We start from the raw sequence: 13398 nt of genomic DNA, 5'->3' as shown, positions 1-13398 counted from the left end.
TCTCCTCCGGTCTGATCAGCCGTGACAGCGTGCTCGCCGGCGAAACAATGAGGATTACGGCGCGGTCAATTACGTTCACCGATTTACAGGTTGGGCGACAGGTTTTAAAGAGCGTCGTAAACGCCGCGCGTTGTTGCTAACGCGCGTCTGTGTGTACGCGTGTGTGTGTGTATGTGTATATATACGAGCAACGGAACGGTATACCGAAGGCGGGGAAGGTCGACGGCTTGGTCGAACGAATCGTAACGAGCGACCCGCGGATTCCCACGACGACGCGCATTCCTCGCGGACGACAGGCGCGTCGTAAGCGCCAGGTGAAATCTCGCGCTCGCGTGAAATTCGCCCACACACGAATGCGCTCTTACCTTGCCGAGGAAGTAACCCTTGTGGTAAGCGTTGCCCTGCACCGGGTCGACCACGTAATCGCTCTCCTGCTCGGCGACGCTGTTGTTCCAGGAGGAAGTCGATGGTCCCGGTGTCGCGACGCTGGTCGCGCTTCTCGGCAACGAGACCGCCGCCGTGTTGCCGAAACGACCGCCGCCGCTGCCGCTGATCGTCGTGGAGGTAGCGTTGCTGCCGCTGGTGACGACGTTGCTGGCCGACGAGGAGACGTCCTGGGCGTTGTTGTCGGCCCGCGAGGTCGACGGTTGCGCCGACGAGCTCGCGTAGATGAGCGTCGACGTCGGCGTCGCGGTTCGCGTCTCCTCCTCCCCGTTCCGGAACATCGCCGCGTTATCCCTGACGAGGTCCGCGGGATAGACGGCCTGCCTCGAGGACAGCTCGGCCTCCAGAGGTAAGGACGAGCCGCCGTGTCGTCGGCTCCTCCGGCGAACCAGGCTCTGCAGAGAGGCGGAGCCCTTGGAGAAGCCCTGCCGCGAGCGGCCGTCCATAGACCTGGTGCTCCCGCCGGTCGTCGACTCGATCCTCCGCTTCGAACACTCCGGCTCCGAGGCGGTGCGGATGGTCTCGTCGAACTCCTCGTGGCATCTCGCGACCGCGCGCGCCTCGAGGATGTGACACGTCGAGGTAGCCGTCACATCGGGCCGCAATTCCGCGCACATCGTCTCCGACAGCAGGCCGCGGGTGCTGACGTCGCAGCGCGGCGCGAAGCTCTGCACGTCGATCGCGCTCGGCGGCAACATCCTGCTGGGGTGTCCCTCACGGATGGAATCAACGTTCAGTCGCGGATCTCGCAGCTCGTGAAACTCGCCTCGGAGTCGCTCCGCGTTGTCGCTGGCTTGCCGACGAGAAGGCGATACGGAACTCCCGCTGACGATGTCCCGACGTGTCGCGCTCCGGACAAGCACTCGGTGGCATATCCGATGCAACGTCGTCGACCAGGGTGCGGAGTTAGACTTGGAAAAGTGAGAGAGAGAGAGAGAGAGAGAGAGGGACTTCCTATGAGATCTGGAAACGTGCTCGATGCTGTCCCGTCGAAGTCCTGTCAAGGTCTCGTCAAGGTGGACGCGACACGACTAGAATGATCGCAAGATTTTTTCCTCTCAGCAGCTACCGACGAGATAACGCTAATCGACCCGCGTTCTTTCCCAGCCGAAGTTTAATAATTGGAACGATAAGATAACCGTCGTTCACTCGCGAAGACGAATTGCGTCGCATCCGCCGTCTCCCGACGAGGTGTCTTCCCCTTCGGAAGAAATCCGCGTCCGATGCTGCTCGATGCCGCCGTCGACGTCCGTACACGCTCGTGTTTCGCGCATTAAGTGGCGATACGCGTGACAGCGGCGATCCTCTTCCGCCGAACGGAAGAGGAGGATCCCGATATCTCGAGAGAGATTCTCGCCGTATTCAGCAGCATCCGCCGCGCGAGCTTCGCCGACACGACGGGGACATGTGTCGCGAGGGAGAGAGAGAGACAGAGAGAGAGAGACAACAACAATGTGTACACGACGCTGTATCGAGTGACACGAGGAGACTCGACGTTGTCGACCGGTCGATCCGATCGCACCTCACCGCCCCTCCTCCCGCGGATGATCCATCGCCGGGGTTGACAGGTGACGGTTTTTTTTTTCGCCGCGCGCCAGAGACGTGTGTCCGCCTCCTATCTCCGGCGAGATGCACCGCGACGCACGTGCATCCCCGCGAGCAGGCCGCTCGATAGCTCGCGTCTGATCGCACCCACCCTCTCGAGTACTCTCGCGCGAACGCCGAGGGGGAGCACTGAACCACTGCGGAAATCCCGTCGAACTGACGACGAGGACCGACGGAGACACGCTTCTCCCGCACAAGGTGGCTCGCTTTTGCGCGTCTCTTCTCACGACTCCGGAGTTCTTTCACATCCTGGCGCATCGAAGCCCTCCTCCTCTCGGCGATCAGAGAACGTTGCTTCCGCCCGACGGCTTTCCGCTCTTCCCGAGCGAGCGACTGTCCTCGCGCGAGACACGGGGCCTCCTCTCCTCGACGACGATTATTGCACGGTGCGCGCGAGCTCGTCCATCACTCGACGACCCCGTAGCCGGTATACGAGTCCGCTCACCACTGTTCGCTGTGCGCCGACCGAACGACCGACACCCTCGCTCTCCGCTCCTTCTGCCCCCACCAAGCGCGGTGCCAGGAACGTACCGATCGTAGGAGGCGGTTGGCGGGCAGGTCCTCTTAAATCAGAAGTATCGACTGCGGTTTCTCTCTCTCTCTCTCTCTCTCTCCTCGCGAGTCACTTCCGCAAAACGCGGGATGTGCGAAAAAGTAGTGTTCGCACTTCGGCTATTTTATGGATCCGAGCACTGAAGACGGAACTGCTGCGTTTCTTTCTCTCTCTCTCTCTCTTTTTTTTTCAAGGATACTTCGTATCAGATACGGATGTCGAATTGCGAGTAAGCAGAAAATAACGAATTCAGCGGTGACAAGCCGATAAACAAGAAACGTTAGATCAGCATGTTCAAGTATCGACTTTGCGTTGCGTGCATTTCTCGAGCCTTATCTTCGTTATCGCATATTTTCTCGGGTTTTGTAGAAGTGTCTCAAAAGTATCGATGTATCCGAAAGTTGTTTGCGATAACATTGATGCTACGAAACGCGTATTTAGGAAGGATTGTGAAAAATATGATGAAAATAATATATCGGACATCGTTGCACGGGAGAAACGACTCCGTTGGGGCAATTGAATTTTCCCTTGTCCAGGGACCGAACGAAAACTCGTTTGTAGGGACGGGGATTCTTGTAGGTCTGCGCCCCATAATTCTACTCGACAGGTAGAATAGCATTCAACTGACCAATCATAAAAAAAAAACAAAGATTTCTTTATCACGATTGGTTAATTGAGTAAAAAATTTTGTGCCAAAAACGGTCCACTGAAATTTTACTTTTACACGGGGATTGTGTGAAATAGTACACAAATATATTATTAAATCAATACATTCATCTAGTTAATATATGTTGACAAGATTTTTTTAACACATATTCGTGTATTTTTTTAACGCATTGGCCCCCCGTGTTAAAGTAACACCAAATTTCAGTGGACCGTTTTTAACACAAAATTTTTTACTGTGTGGGAGGTTTCTATATAGTAAAAATTGTCCATTCGGTCAGTTGCTCTCAGTTGTTTCAACCGGGCTTTAATACAGCTGAATGCTCACACGAATGTTCTTAGTTGCGGTAAAACGGGAATATCATTTCCCGTCACTGAGTTTTCTCCGTTGCCTGGTCTCTTTTTCAGTTGCAGGAACTGGATTTTTCTTCTCCGTGTGCAATATAACTATATCGATGATTAACAGCTAGCACAGAAGAAAAAAAAACTCAGTTCCTGCAACTGAGTAAGGATCAGATGAAAACTCGGCGACAAGAAATAAATATTCGATGACGAGAAACGGTATTTCTTTCAGTGCAACTGAAAATGTTTGCCCGAACGGTCAGTTGTATTAAAACTCGGTTGAGACGGGAGCAACTCACTGAATATAATAACCTCCTACGTGAATCTTTCCGTTCCTACAACCGAGTTTTTCCGTCTTCGTTCTTACTCTGGTCCTATTCTGCAACTTTTAACGACAGCATCGTTAGTGTCACGTTGCGCAGCGTTTCTATATTAGATCTGCACAAAGGCAAAGTAACAGACGACATCGTCGTTAAAAGTTATAAAACAAGCCTACAGAGATAACGGAAAGTTCACACGGAGAAAACAAATCCTGCTAGAACAGCAAATGTTTGTCAATACAGTGACAGCAAGAAAACAAAATTTGTTTGGACAAGAGAAAAATTTGTTAAGAGTATTAATTGTCCATACATCCAGCCAACAGTAATTAATACTCTCAACAAATCTTTCTGCTGTCCGGACAATTTTGCTGTTCAACAAAATTTTCTTCGGCCGTCATCTACATCGACAAACAATTTGCTGCTCAAGCAAAATTTGTTTCCTCCGTTACACCGACAGGATTGTTTCTCCCGCGATCATCCCGCAATCATCCGTAACGAGTTCTATCGATGAAAAAATGCTCGCTCGTTGGGAGTCGCTCGCGAAGGGATGATTTAAAACAATACCGGAATGCAATATTACACAAGACGGGTGCGACGTGACGCGGCCCCTTCGCGCGATGATGCGCAAGGCGTATCCGCGATATTTGGCACGCCGAGTGCCTCGGAGGAGAAAAAAGAATTGCGAGCGGATGCGAGGGCGAGTGTCTCCCTGCGCGGCTTTATTAAAACGGCAGCGATGCGGCGAGTATCCGCTCGGACGCGGGAAAATCACGCGCCGCGTTTCGCTCACGGCCACTTGTGCTTTCTAGAGTCGTTGCATATATAGAGGAGCGTGGTAAATGCGCTAAACGCCGGTGCGCCGCGCTAAGAATTCGTGCGCAACGGCGCACCGTGAGAAAGCGCATTGTCTCTGGTGCACGACACAAAGGGAATGCAAAGGTTGATGTACACACGCATCGACTCGCGCGTTACCGAGGAGGAGTCGTCGTTCGAAGTCGTTCGGCTGAACGCTGAGTAAACCGCGCACACAGATGAGCTTTTTGTCGGTCGACGGCCGAGCTGTGAGATCCCGCGTCGACGGAAAGACGGACGGACAATGGGCCGATCGTTATGTTGCGAGAGTAAATTCGCCGGCCGTTAGAAAGCCCCCGAAGTGTCTTTAAGATAAATACGCCTTATCGCCGCGCACTTTGGAAGTGTGCGCGGATCGGCGCGAATCGACGAGACCGAGCCGAACCGCGTTACGAAACACACTTGGGAATTTAAGAAGGCACGCGGTATCTATTTATAATAATTTCCCAAGCTCGCGAGAGAGAGAACTTCTCACGCGTGTGTGTGTGTGTGTATCTTTCGCGCGAGTGGGCGAACAGTGGGCGATAAATTTCGCGGGTCAAACGGCACGCTTGTTTTCAGTCGCAGATCTTAGGTAGGGAACACCGTGTGGCTCCTCTGATATATCCGCTCACACACACACGGAGATACATATGTGCCACCGTGCGTCGCTTGTAAACAAAATCAGATGACATCAAGTATTGCATGCGTTACGCACGTGTACATATTCGTTTCCGGGCCGCGTTAACACACGCTAAAACTTTCGGAGCTTTGAAAGCTCTCATCACGGTCGCTCCGACACATCATCCTCGTTTCTTTGAATAATCAATAAATGCACACGGTTACATTGAAAGGAAACAAGTGTTTCGTTTAAATAAATATTTACTTAATCCAAAATAATTACCTCGATACTCCTTAGCGAATATTTACTTGAATGTAACACTGTTTTCTTTCAGCGTAGAAAACCGACCCAGTTACAAGTCGCGTGATTGAGACTATCTCATTGAGCTCCGTAGTACGCTGGAGTTAATCATCAAGGAGTGGGAGTGTCCTATTCTGTCCTAGAAAATGAAGTATATATATGTCGGACATATCCTTATCTTCGTCACAATAACGCGTACAAAAGAGACGGGTGTTCCCCTGATCATTTATATATTCTTTTCACCGGCGGGCATATTTCTATACTTTGATGCAGGGAAGGCTCACTCTGGCTCCAAACTTTGCTTCTCATAAGCAAAATAACCGTTTGCCCATGGTCGAGACAATAATTTTCAGTCAACTAAATGGATTTCCCGGCGTGTACAGATTTTCCGCCTCGACCATCGATTATCGGGATAATCGGAGCGCTTTCGCACTCGCCGCCTCCGTCTCATTAAGGTGACTTTCACCGAACTCTGATTAATTGAACGTTTTAAAATTGCTCCTTGTGTGTCTCGGTCAAGTGTTACCCGCTCCAGTTTGCTAACGCGGACGGAGATGATTAACTTTTCAGTGATTGTTAGAGTCGAACGCAAACTGAAAATGGCTCTCGATGGCGATTTCGCCGATTATTCGCCGAGTGTTCGCCGGGTGAAAGTCACCCTCGATCGCGCTCGGGAGAGCGCCGAGAGGGAAGGAAAAGCGGCTTGAGGAACGACGGATACCAGAGCATTCGTACGTCCCTGCCTCCGCTATTCGCTTCGTTGTCCTCGTGTCCGACCTGCCATCTCCTTCACGCCCGTACGCCCCGGCTTGCACTTTCTCTTTCCTTCTTCTCCCTCGTGCGCCGCGGCGCTCTACCGCCGTCAAACCGGGGAACACGCATCGTTCCGTCATGCGTATTCGGTCATTCACACACGGTATACCTGTTCCAACATTTGAGATGCACTAAGTGCGTATCTAAATATAGGAGCGAGAATAGGAGAAGGACGGAAAGGGCGCCGTGCCGGCGATTCGCTTCGGGAGGCGGCGTGCGATCAATTTCGAAAATCCACTCGCGTGCGTCAACCAGCGCGGTAGTTTCACAAAGCCGACGTATCCGGCCGATTTGCGTGCTCGCGTATATCCCGGCACGTAATTTCCACCGTGAACTTTTCGTGAACTTGGCGAAGTCGACGCCAAGATGAATTCCTCCGCGCGTCCACGGCGGTTTTTCGCAATTAAATTAAAGAACCGATTGAGACGTCGATTTATCGCGCGACACGTCGTTGCACGTTAGATCGCGTTAGACTCGCGTCGCGTGTTCGGGCGAGTTCGTTCTTGCGAGTTCGAATTCGGATTGGAAGAGACGGGCGATCGGTGTACTCGCTCTTGGCGACGCCGACGCCTCTCTTCCTCGAATGACGTAACGAGGGAAGAACGGAAAGGAGGAAATCCGCCAGAGCGCAAATTTTGCGCAAGATCGCACGCAAAATTCTAGCCAGCGTCTCGCACGAATTATTCGCCAACTTTCTTTCCTTCCCGTTTATTTCCCCGCTTCGACCTGGAGCTTCACGTGCAGCCAGTTGCTCGAGAGCGCCCAGATAGACATATTTCGGTACACCCAAACAGCACAAATGTGCGAAAGACATTCTAGGAATGTCCCCGAGATATTCGAATATTCCTGGGACGTTCTTCTAAGGATGTATATAGAACATTTGTCTGCGCCGTGATTAGCATAAGTACGTTGCGTCCTTGTACAAGCATTTCGTCAATATATAAGATCCTTGCAGAAAAGTATAGATGTAATGAGTTGGCCAGTGATAAATTATTGTCGCTGAGTAGTAATAAAACCGCTATTTATTGCTCGCCAATTTATCACAGCTGATGATACTCTTCTGTAAGAAAACACAATCTGATGCCGCGAAAATTGCGGCGACATTGCTGTGGTATTCCGCCCGCAAGAGGATGCAATTAATCCGGAATCATTGCGATAATAAGAAGCCAATACTTGGATTATAATTATAACGTAATAAATGACTATTTCTTAAAACAAGCATATTTTAAACACGTTGCGCTTATAATAGCGTGACGAAGCATGCACTAAATGTTTGCGTACTATGTCCACAGTGTTTCCGCCTACCTGGGAAGCGCGGAATCTTCGCCCGAATAAATAGAATCTCATCGATTTTTCGGGCATTTATACATTCCTTACCGTCACGTTCGAAATTGCGGCCGAGCCAATCATCATCCGATATCAGGCCCGAGTACCCTGTAAAATTAGTCGCCGTCGCTCGATACCGTTCCATTCCATTATTCCCGTCGAGGAAAGAATCGAGTCGGTCGCCGAAGCGGACGTGGAAGAGGACGGCGTTCCGCTGGAAATAGCCCGAGCGAGCGCGCGCCTCGCGAGACAAGTGCGCCGAGACATAAGGGTGCACCTGGCCATGCACTCGGTGCATTCGCCGCCGCCTGTAACTACGGTGGTAACTAGGGCGAAGCAGCGCTACCTGTCGTCGGGCCGCGTACTATTATCAAGGAATAGGCGACCTAGAAAAGCCGCCTGACGCGTAGTTGGCGTGCGCAACAGTGACGAACAGCTGGCGGTGGACGAGACGGTGACTGACTGACGGCGGAGGAGGAGGAGGACGTTTCGGGGAGTGGTGGCTGGCCGAGCGAGAAGGTACGCGATGACGACGCGGGATCTCGTCGCGGACAGGTAAAAAGTCTCGACTCTCCGGCACCGCGCGTCTAATTCTCGCGCGTGCGTTTTTTTAGCCGGTGAAAAGGAGCGCGCGGGCTACGTCGCGCGTGGATGTTTTGTTTGTCCTCTCCGGACCTAACCTACTTCACGGACGCATCATCGGCCGATAACGCTGGCCGATTGCGCGCGCGTGCGCCTGCCCGTGTGTGCGTGCGCGCGGACTCTCGTCTGGCACGCGTTCGACTACGCTATCGCACGTCGCACGATGACTTCATCGTTTCGCGAAGGCACTTCCTGGTCTCTTTGTCAGTGTCCCCATCGCCGTGACCGCCGCCTGTCCTGGGCGTGATCCCTTACGTAGGACGGATCCGTCGACGTTGGGCCAGGAGGAGGGTGAACGGAGGTCCTGCCAGGAGGGGAGATTCGGTCGATCCCGGGTGATCGTCTCCTCCTCCATCGGGACGGTGGCCGCGAAGATGCTTCATAGACGCAACCGCGGTAGAAGACGTGTTCCCGCTGCGACGTACGTTGGTAGTGCGCAAGATGAACTCGCTGTTGAAGACGGTCAACTCCATCGCGATCAACAGGAAGAGGAACTTCCTCGTCAGGGACTCCCTGCAGAAGCAGCTCAGCACCAGCGTCATGGAGATGCAGAGCGCGCCCAGGGTGGCCGACGTCGTGGGCAACTGCGACGAGACGATGAGCCTGTGCTCCGTGTTAGAGGCTGTCTTCCTGCACGGCTTGAAGGACAGCCTGTTGAATCGAGTTACCGAGGCCTTGAGCGGGCCCGACTTCGACGCCATGCCGCAACCGAGCTTCTGGGGCCCGCTGTTGGTCTTCTCTCACCGCCAGATCATAAATCAGATACAGGATCTGAGCCAGGTCACCACGGAGGTCGGTTACTGCCGCGCCTGGATACGAATGGCCCTGAACGAGGGTCTGTTAGCTAGCTACTTCAGCGCCATAAAGCGGGACAACTCGGCCTTGAAGCCGTATTACAACCGTGCAGCCTACATCCGGGACACTGACTACGTTGAGGTGGCGCAGAGGCTGATAGAGACCCTGGATTACGTGCGCTTCGAGTTGGTCTGCAACAGCAGCCTCTTGAACTTCTGGTCCACCACGCCGTTGCTCATCGCTGGCATCTGGTCGCCACCGATGAAGTCTTGCCCTGTGTTCAGCGCGGTGGACATCGCGAAAACGATCACCACCGAGATGACCGACAATGAGAACGTCGACGAGATAGAGACCGCGAGTTCCATCGGCAGTTTGGGCTCCTTCGCCTCCTCGCAGTCCATGTTCAATAACATAGCGTCCATCTCGGAGGACCAGGCCTTGAAGATCATCCTGGCCAATGATCAGTCCAGCAGTGTCCTCCAAGAGCTGCACAATTCTACGGATGCTGCGCCGGGCAGAGCGGAGGAGGAGAATGTCGACCGACAAGAGTTACACGACAATTTGACGGACGGTGTCGTGATGAGGAGCCGAGAGGAGCAGAAGCGACAGATCAGGGAGGTGCAACGGATGGCGAACGGCAATGCGGATGAGAAGAATGCTGACGCGAGCGTTGCTGCTGATGCGGAGGACTCGTCGTCGTCGCAGGATGCTCCGAGGGAGAACGAGATGGTCAACGACATGGCCGGGACTACTGTAGGCAATTCATTGATAGGGAGAATGGGATGGTCCACTTCGTTCGAAGAGTGCCAATCTTCTTTAACTTCATCTGTGATATCTCACGGCTCGGCAACGGACGCGGCCTGCTCGCCCGGCGACGGTTCCACGTACGACGCGCTCATTCAGAGCTACCACACCGGCGGGAATAGCACGGTGCCGAATCTGCAGGAATTCCTAAAGAAGTATCCAAAGAGAGAGACCGTCGACGAAGAGCCCAAGGCCGAGTCGAAGGTACGTTCTGTAAGCCGGCTTGTATCTTGAAACACGCCTCGTCTTCTTTCCCCTCTGCCTTCACTTGCAGGTTGTGACAAATCTCGACGAGCAGTTGGGTAACCTGCCGCGTGAGAAGGGTTTGGACGTGCAGAATTACAGTTGCTACGAGTGCGGCGAAACGATCGGCATGACGTTTTCCAAGGCGCACGTGTGCTCGTACTCGGGCGATTACTTTTGCTCCAAGTGCATGGCGGACGGGCAGTATCTCGTGCCGTCCCGCGTGATTCACAACTGGGACCTGAGGTATCACCCGATTTGCCGGAAGGCCGCCGCTTATCTGCAGGGCAAGCCGGACCTCTTGGACATGAAGATCCTCAATCCGAGGATCTACAAGGCCGTGGACACCATGGCCCAGTTGCAGTCGTTGCGTTTACAGCTGAATCTGCTTAGAGCTTACTTATTCACGTGCCGTGAGCCTATCATCGAGTCCCTGCAAAAGAAAGTCGCGCCAAGGGACTACTTGTACGAACACGTTCATCAATATTCCGTTTCAGACCTTCTCGACGTACCGAACGGGATCCTCGCGCAGCAACTCCAGAAGGTCGTCGAGTTCGCGAGGGGTCATGTGATAAATTGCTGGCTCTGCAGTCAGAAAGGTTTTATATGCGAGGTGTGTAACAATCCAAAGGTTATCTATCCGTTTGATATGGAGTCCACATTCCGGGTGAGTAACAACCGAGTTATCGTCTCCTTTTCTCTCTATTTCTCTTTCGTGGCGTTTCCTACGCGTAAGTCGGGTGGCACTGAAATATACGAGTATCGCACGGTTACCAAAAATAATTGGATATTATCTGAACCGGTCGGATACTTGAGTAATTGGATACCAGGCGAGATAGCCAGGTGTTCGGATATTCAGTGCCACCCGAAAAATAACCGGATACTTGGATACTCGGGACTAGAAATTTCCGGTAACGCTTGAGCGGTATTCAGTTGTCTATTATCGATTTTTCCAGAAATTAATTTTATTTCTTATTTTTTCCGAAATACTATATTATTAGAACAATTTTTCTCACAAGATATGTTATTACTTCAGGATAACTTTCACCCAAGATTAACATGTTTCATGCCACGATCTCGATTTCCACGCCAACTGATGCTTTTGTCATTGAAAGACAAAATATATAATAAAATAATTTGTCTTATCACTCATTCGTAAAATGCATTTTATTTTCCTCATGATAAGTTCTAGTTTCTTCAACGTGTTCTGCTTTATTCTACGATATCTTGTTCGTTATTCTTCAATTATTTAATTTTGAAATAAACTCAATTGTTCTGTTCTACTAAACATTTTATACTTTGATGAACATTTTTCTAATAAATAATTTTCCGATTCACAAGAAAAAACATAAGCCAAATAATAACACATTTCATCAAGCATTTCATCAAGCTTATCGGCGTGAGTTGAAAATCGCATAAAAATGGTCCGGCACGGAACGTGTTAAACTAATAATCGATTAATAATGATAAAAGTCAACACCACTCCCCGGTTCTTTAATTTGTTATTTAACAGCAATCAGAAAGTTAATAATTCCTATCAGCGTTATCAAGATAGAGTAGATAATATTTGAGCCTGGTAAGAATTTTAAATTGTTGATTCCATTAATTATTTTGCTGAGTCATCCTAAATCATGAAATACGAGTAACTTGATTGTTGATTCCATTAATAATTTTGCTGAGTCATCCTAAACCATGAAATACGAGTGATCATTCGCAACACGATCGGGTATCCGAGTATCTCACTGTCCGATTATCCAAGTAACCGGATATATCGACGTTACTGATCTTTCGTCATTCGCGCGACTACTTTCCCTCTTATCTCTAGGCGCTAACTTTATGACGTTCGATTGTTTACAGTGTGGGGCGTGTAACGCTGTGTTTCACGCGGACTGTTTAAACGCTAGCAAACCGTGTCCAAAGTGCGAACGCAGACGTAAACGGATGGATTTGCCGCTTTTAGATATGGGCTGTACAGACCTACCGAATAGTAGTGTGTCCTCATTTCCGATCGACACGAATTAATGAAAATCTTTGGTTAATTTTAATAACGACAGTTTGATGAGTTTCTTTTCTTTTTTAACATTTAAGCAGTATTGTTTGTAATAAATGATAATTCGCATTTCGAACAAATTGATTTCAACAGACGCGATGAACCATTAATCTTCGTACTTCGTTCATAAAATCACGTATATCGAGACTTGATGTTTTCTCGTGTAAATAACATTAACAAATATCACGCCCGCTGTGCTACATATAAGAACGTGTATGGAATTGAACAAATCTATCCATATTTTTTAACGATTATCCGAATCACGTGCATATATGCGACCTGTAATTTATGATTTGTCCGCCTTAAGTAACAATAGCAGTTGAGAAGATTGCTTATGTGTAAACTCAGCTACAAAGAAACGACTATTTGTACTCTATGAGACTGGCAGCTTTCTATACATAGGCGAGAACGCGTTGTGTCTTTGCATAATATGCAAGTTTATTGTAATTTTATGTACAAAAAGTAGTAAAATATATGAAGTCATCTATTTACCATATCATCGTTACTCGTTATATTTAATATATATTGTTGTATTTTTATATAATTTAACGAATTAACATGTGCTTGGGTAGAATTAAATTTATTTTTATATATGCATGTAAATATGTATGTATTTCTTTTGCGGTATACGATTGAGAAAGCATTTCGCGTAAGGATTTGGCTTTTTAATATGATATTATGATTAACGGATAATTCATCGCTTGAATATAATTTTTGAATACAAATTTACAATATAAAAGTCATATAACTACGGTGAAACTTTCTAGTCTATTTTACGACATAAGGCACATTTCTTTTTATTTGTATTAATTATCTAATCGCCTTACTCGACCTTTTATGGTCGTAAAATGTAAGTCGTAAAATTAGAGAGCTTTACACATATATTTTTCTCTTTGTAATTTTCTCATTTATATATAAAAATATTTATACAGCTACTATATAAAATCTGTATAATTAATATTATTTTCCAGGTACCTATCTCAGAATGTGATTAACCTTATACGTAGAAATGACTACAAAATCTAATATAAGCGGTGTCGCGCTA

General features: G+C 49.4%; 2 protein-coding genes across 3 annotated transcripts in view; one reads left to right on the top strand and one right to left on the bottom strand.

The window, feature by feature from the left end:
* Window positions 1-4548, bottom strand: part of LOC106751944 (serine/threonine-protein kinase PLK1-like) — a 36251-nt gene extending 31703 nt beyond the window's left edge. Inside the window, exons 1-2 of the mRNA XM_014633250.1 lie at window positions 4508-4548; window positions 366-3024 (exon numbers count right to left, since the gene is read on the bottom strand). Of these exons, the coding sequence (XP_014488736.1) occupies window positions 366-1142 (777 nt within the window). The 5' untranslated portion in view covers window positions 1143-3024; window positions 4508-4548. The remainder of the gene's footprint in view (window positions 1-365; window positions 3025-4507) is intronic.
* A 3694-nt stretch (window positions 4549-8242) lies between these two features.
* LOC106751963 (pleckstrin homology domain-containing family M member 1) lies at window positions 8243-12849 on the top strand. 2 transcript variants are annotated; one of them, XM_014633285.1, is made up of 4 exons: window positions 8243-8338; window positions 8434-10264; window positions 10335-10970; window positions 12161-12849. In XM_014633285.1, the coding sequence occupies exons 2-4, from the start codon at window positions 8903-8905 to the stop codon at window positions 12323-12325; spliced, it is 2163 nt and encodes a 720-aa protein (XP_014488771.1). In that variant the 5' UTR covers window positions 8243-8338; window positions 8434-8902; the 3' UTR covers window positions 12326-12849. The 2 variants fall into 2 exon arrangements, with proteins under 2 accessions (XP_014488771.1, XP_014488772.1); XM_014633286.1 differs by having other exon boundaries at window positions 8263-8374.
* Window positions 12850-13398: the final 549 nt, after the last annotated feature.

The sequence above is a fragment of the Dinoponera quadriceps genome, unplaced genomic scaffold, assembly GCF_001313825.1.
Source record: "Dinoponera quadriceps isolate SergipeBrazil2010 unplaced genomic scaffold, ASM131382v1 scaffold426, whole genome shotgun sequence".
Taxonomy (NCBI): Eukaryota; Metazoa; Arthropoda; class Insecta; order Hymenoptera; family Formicidae; genus Dinoponera; species Dinoponera quadriceps.
Note: the sequence above shows the minus strand (reverse complement) of the source record. Positions and strands in the feature narration are given on the sequence as shown.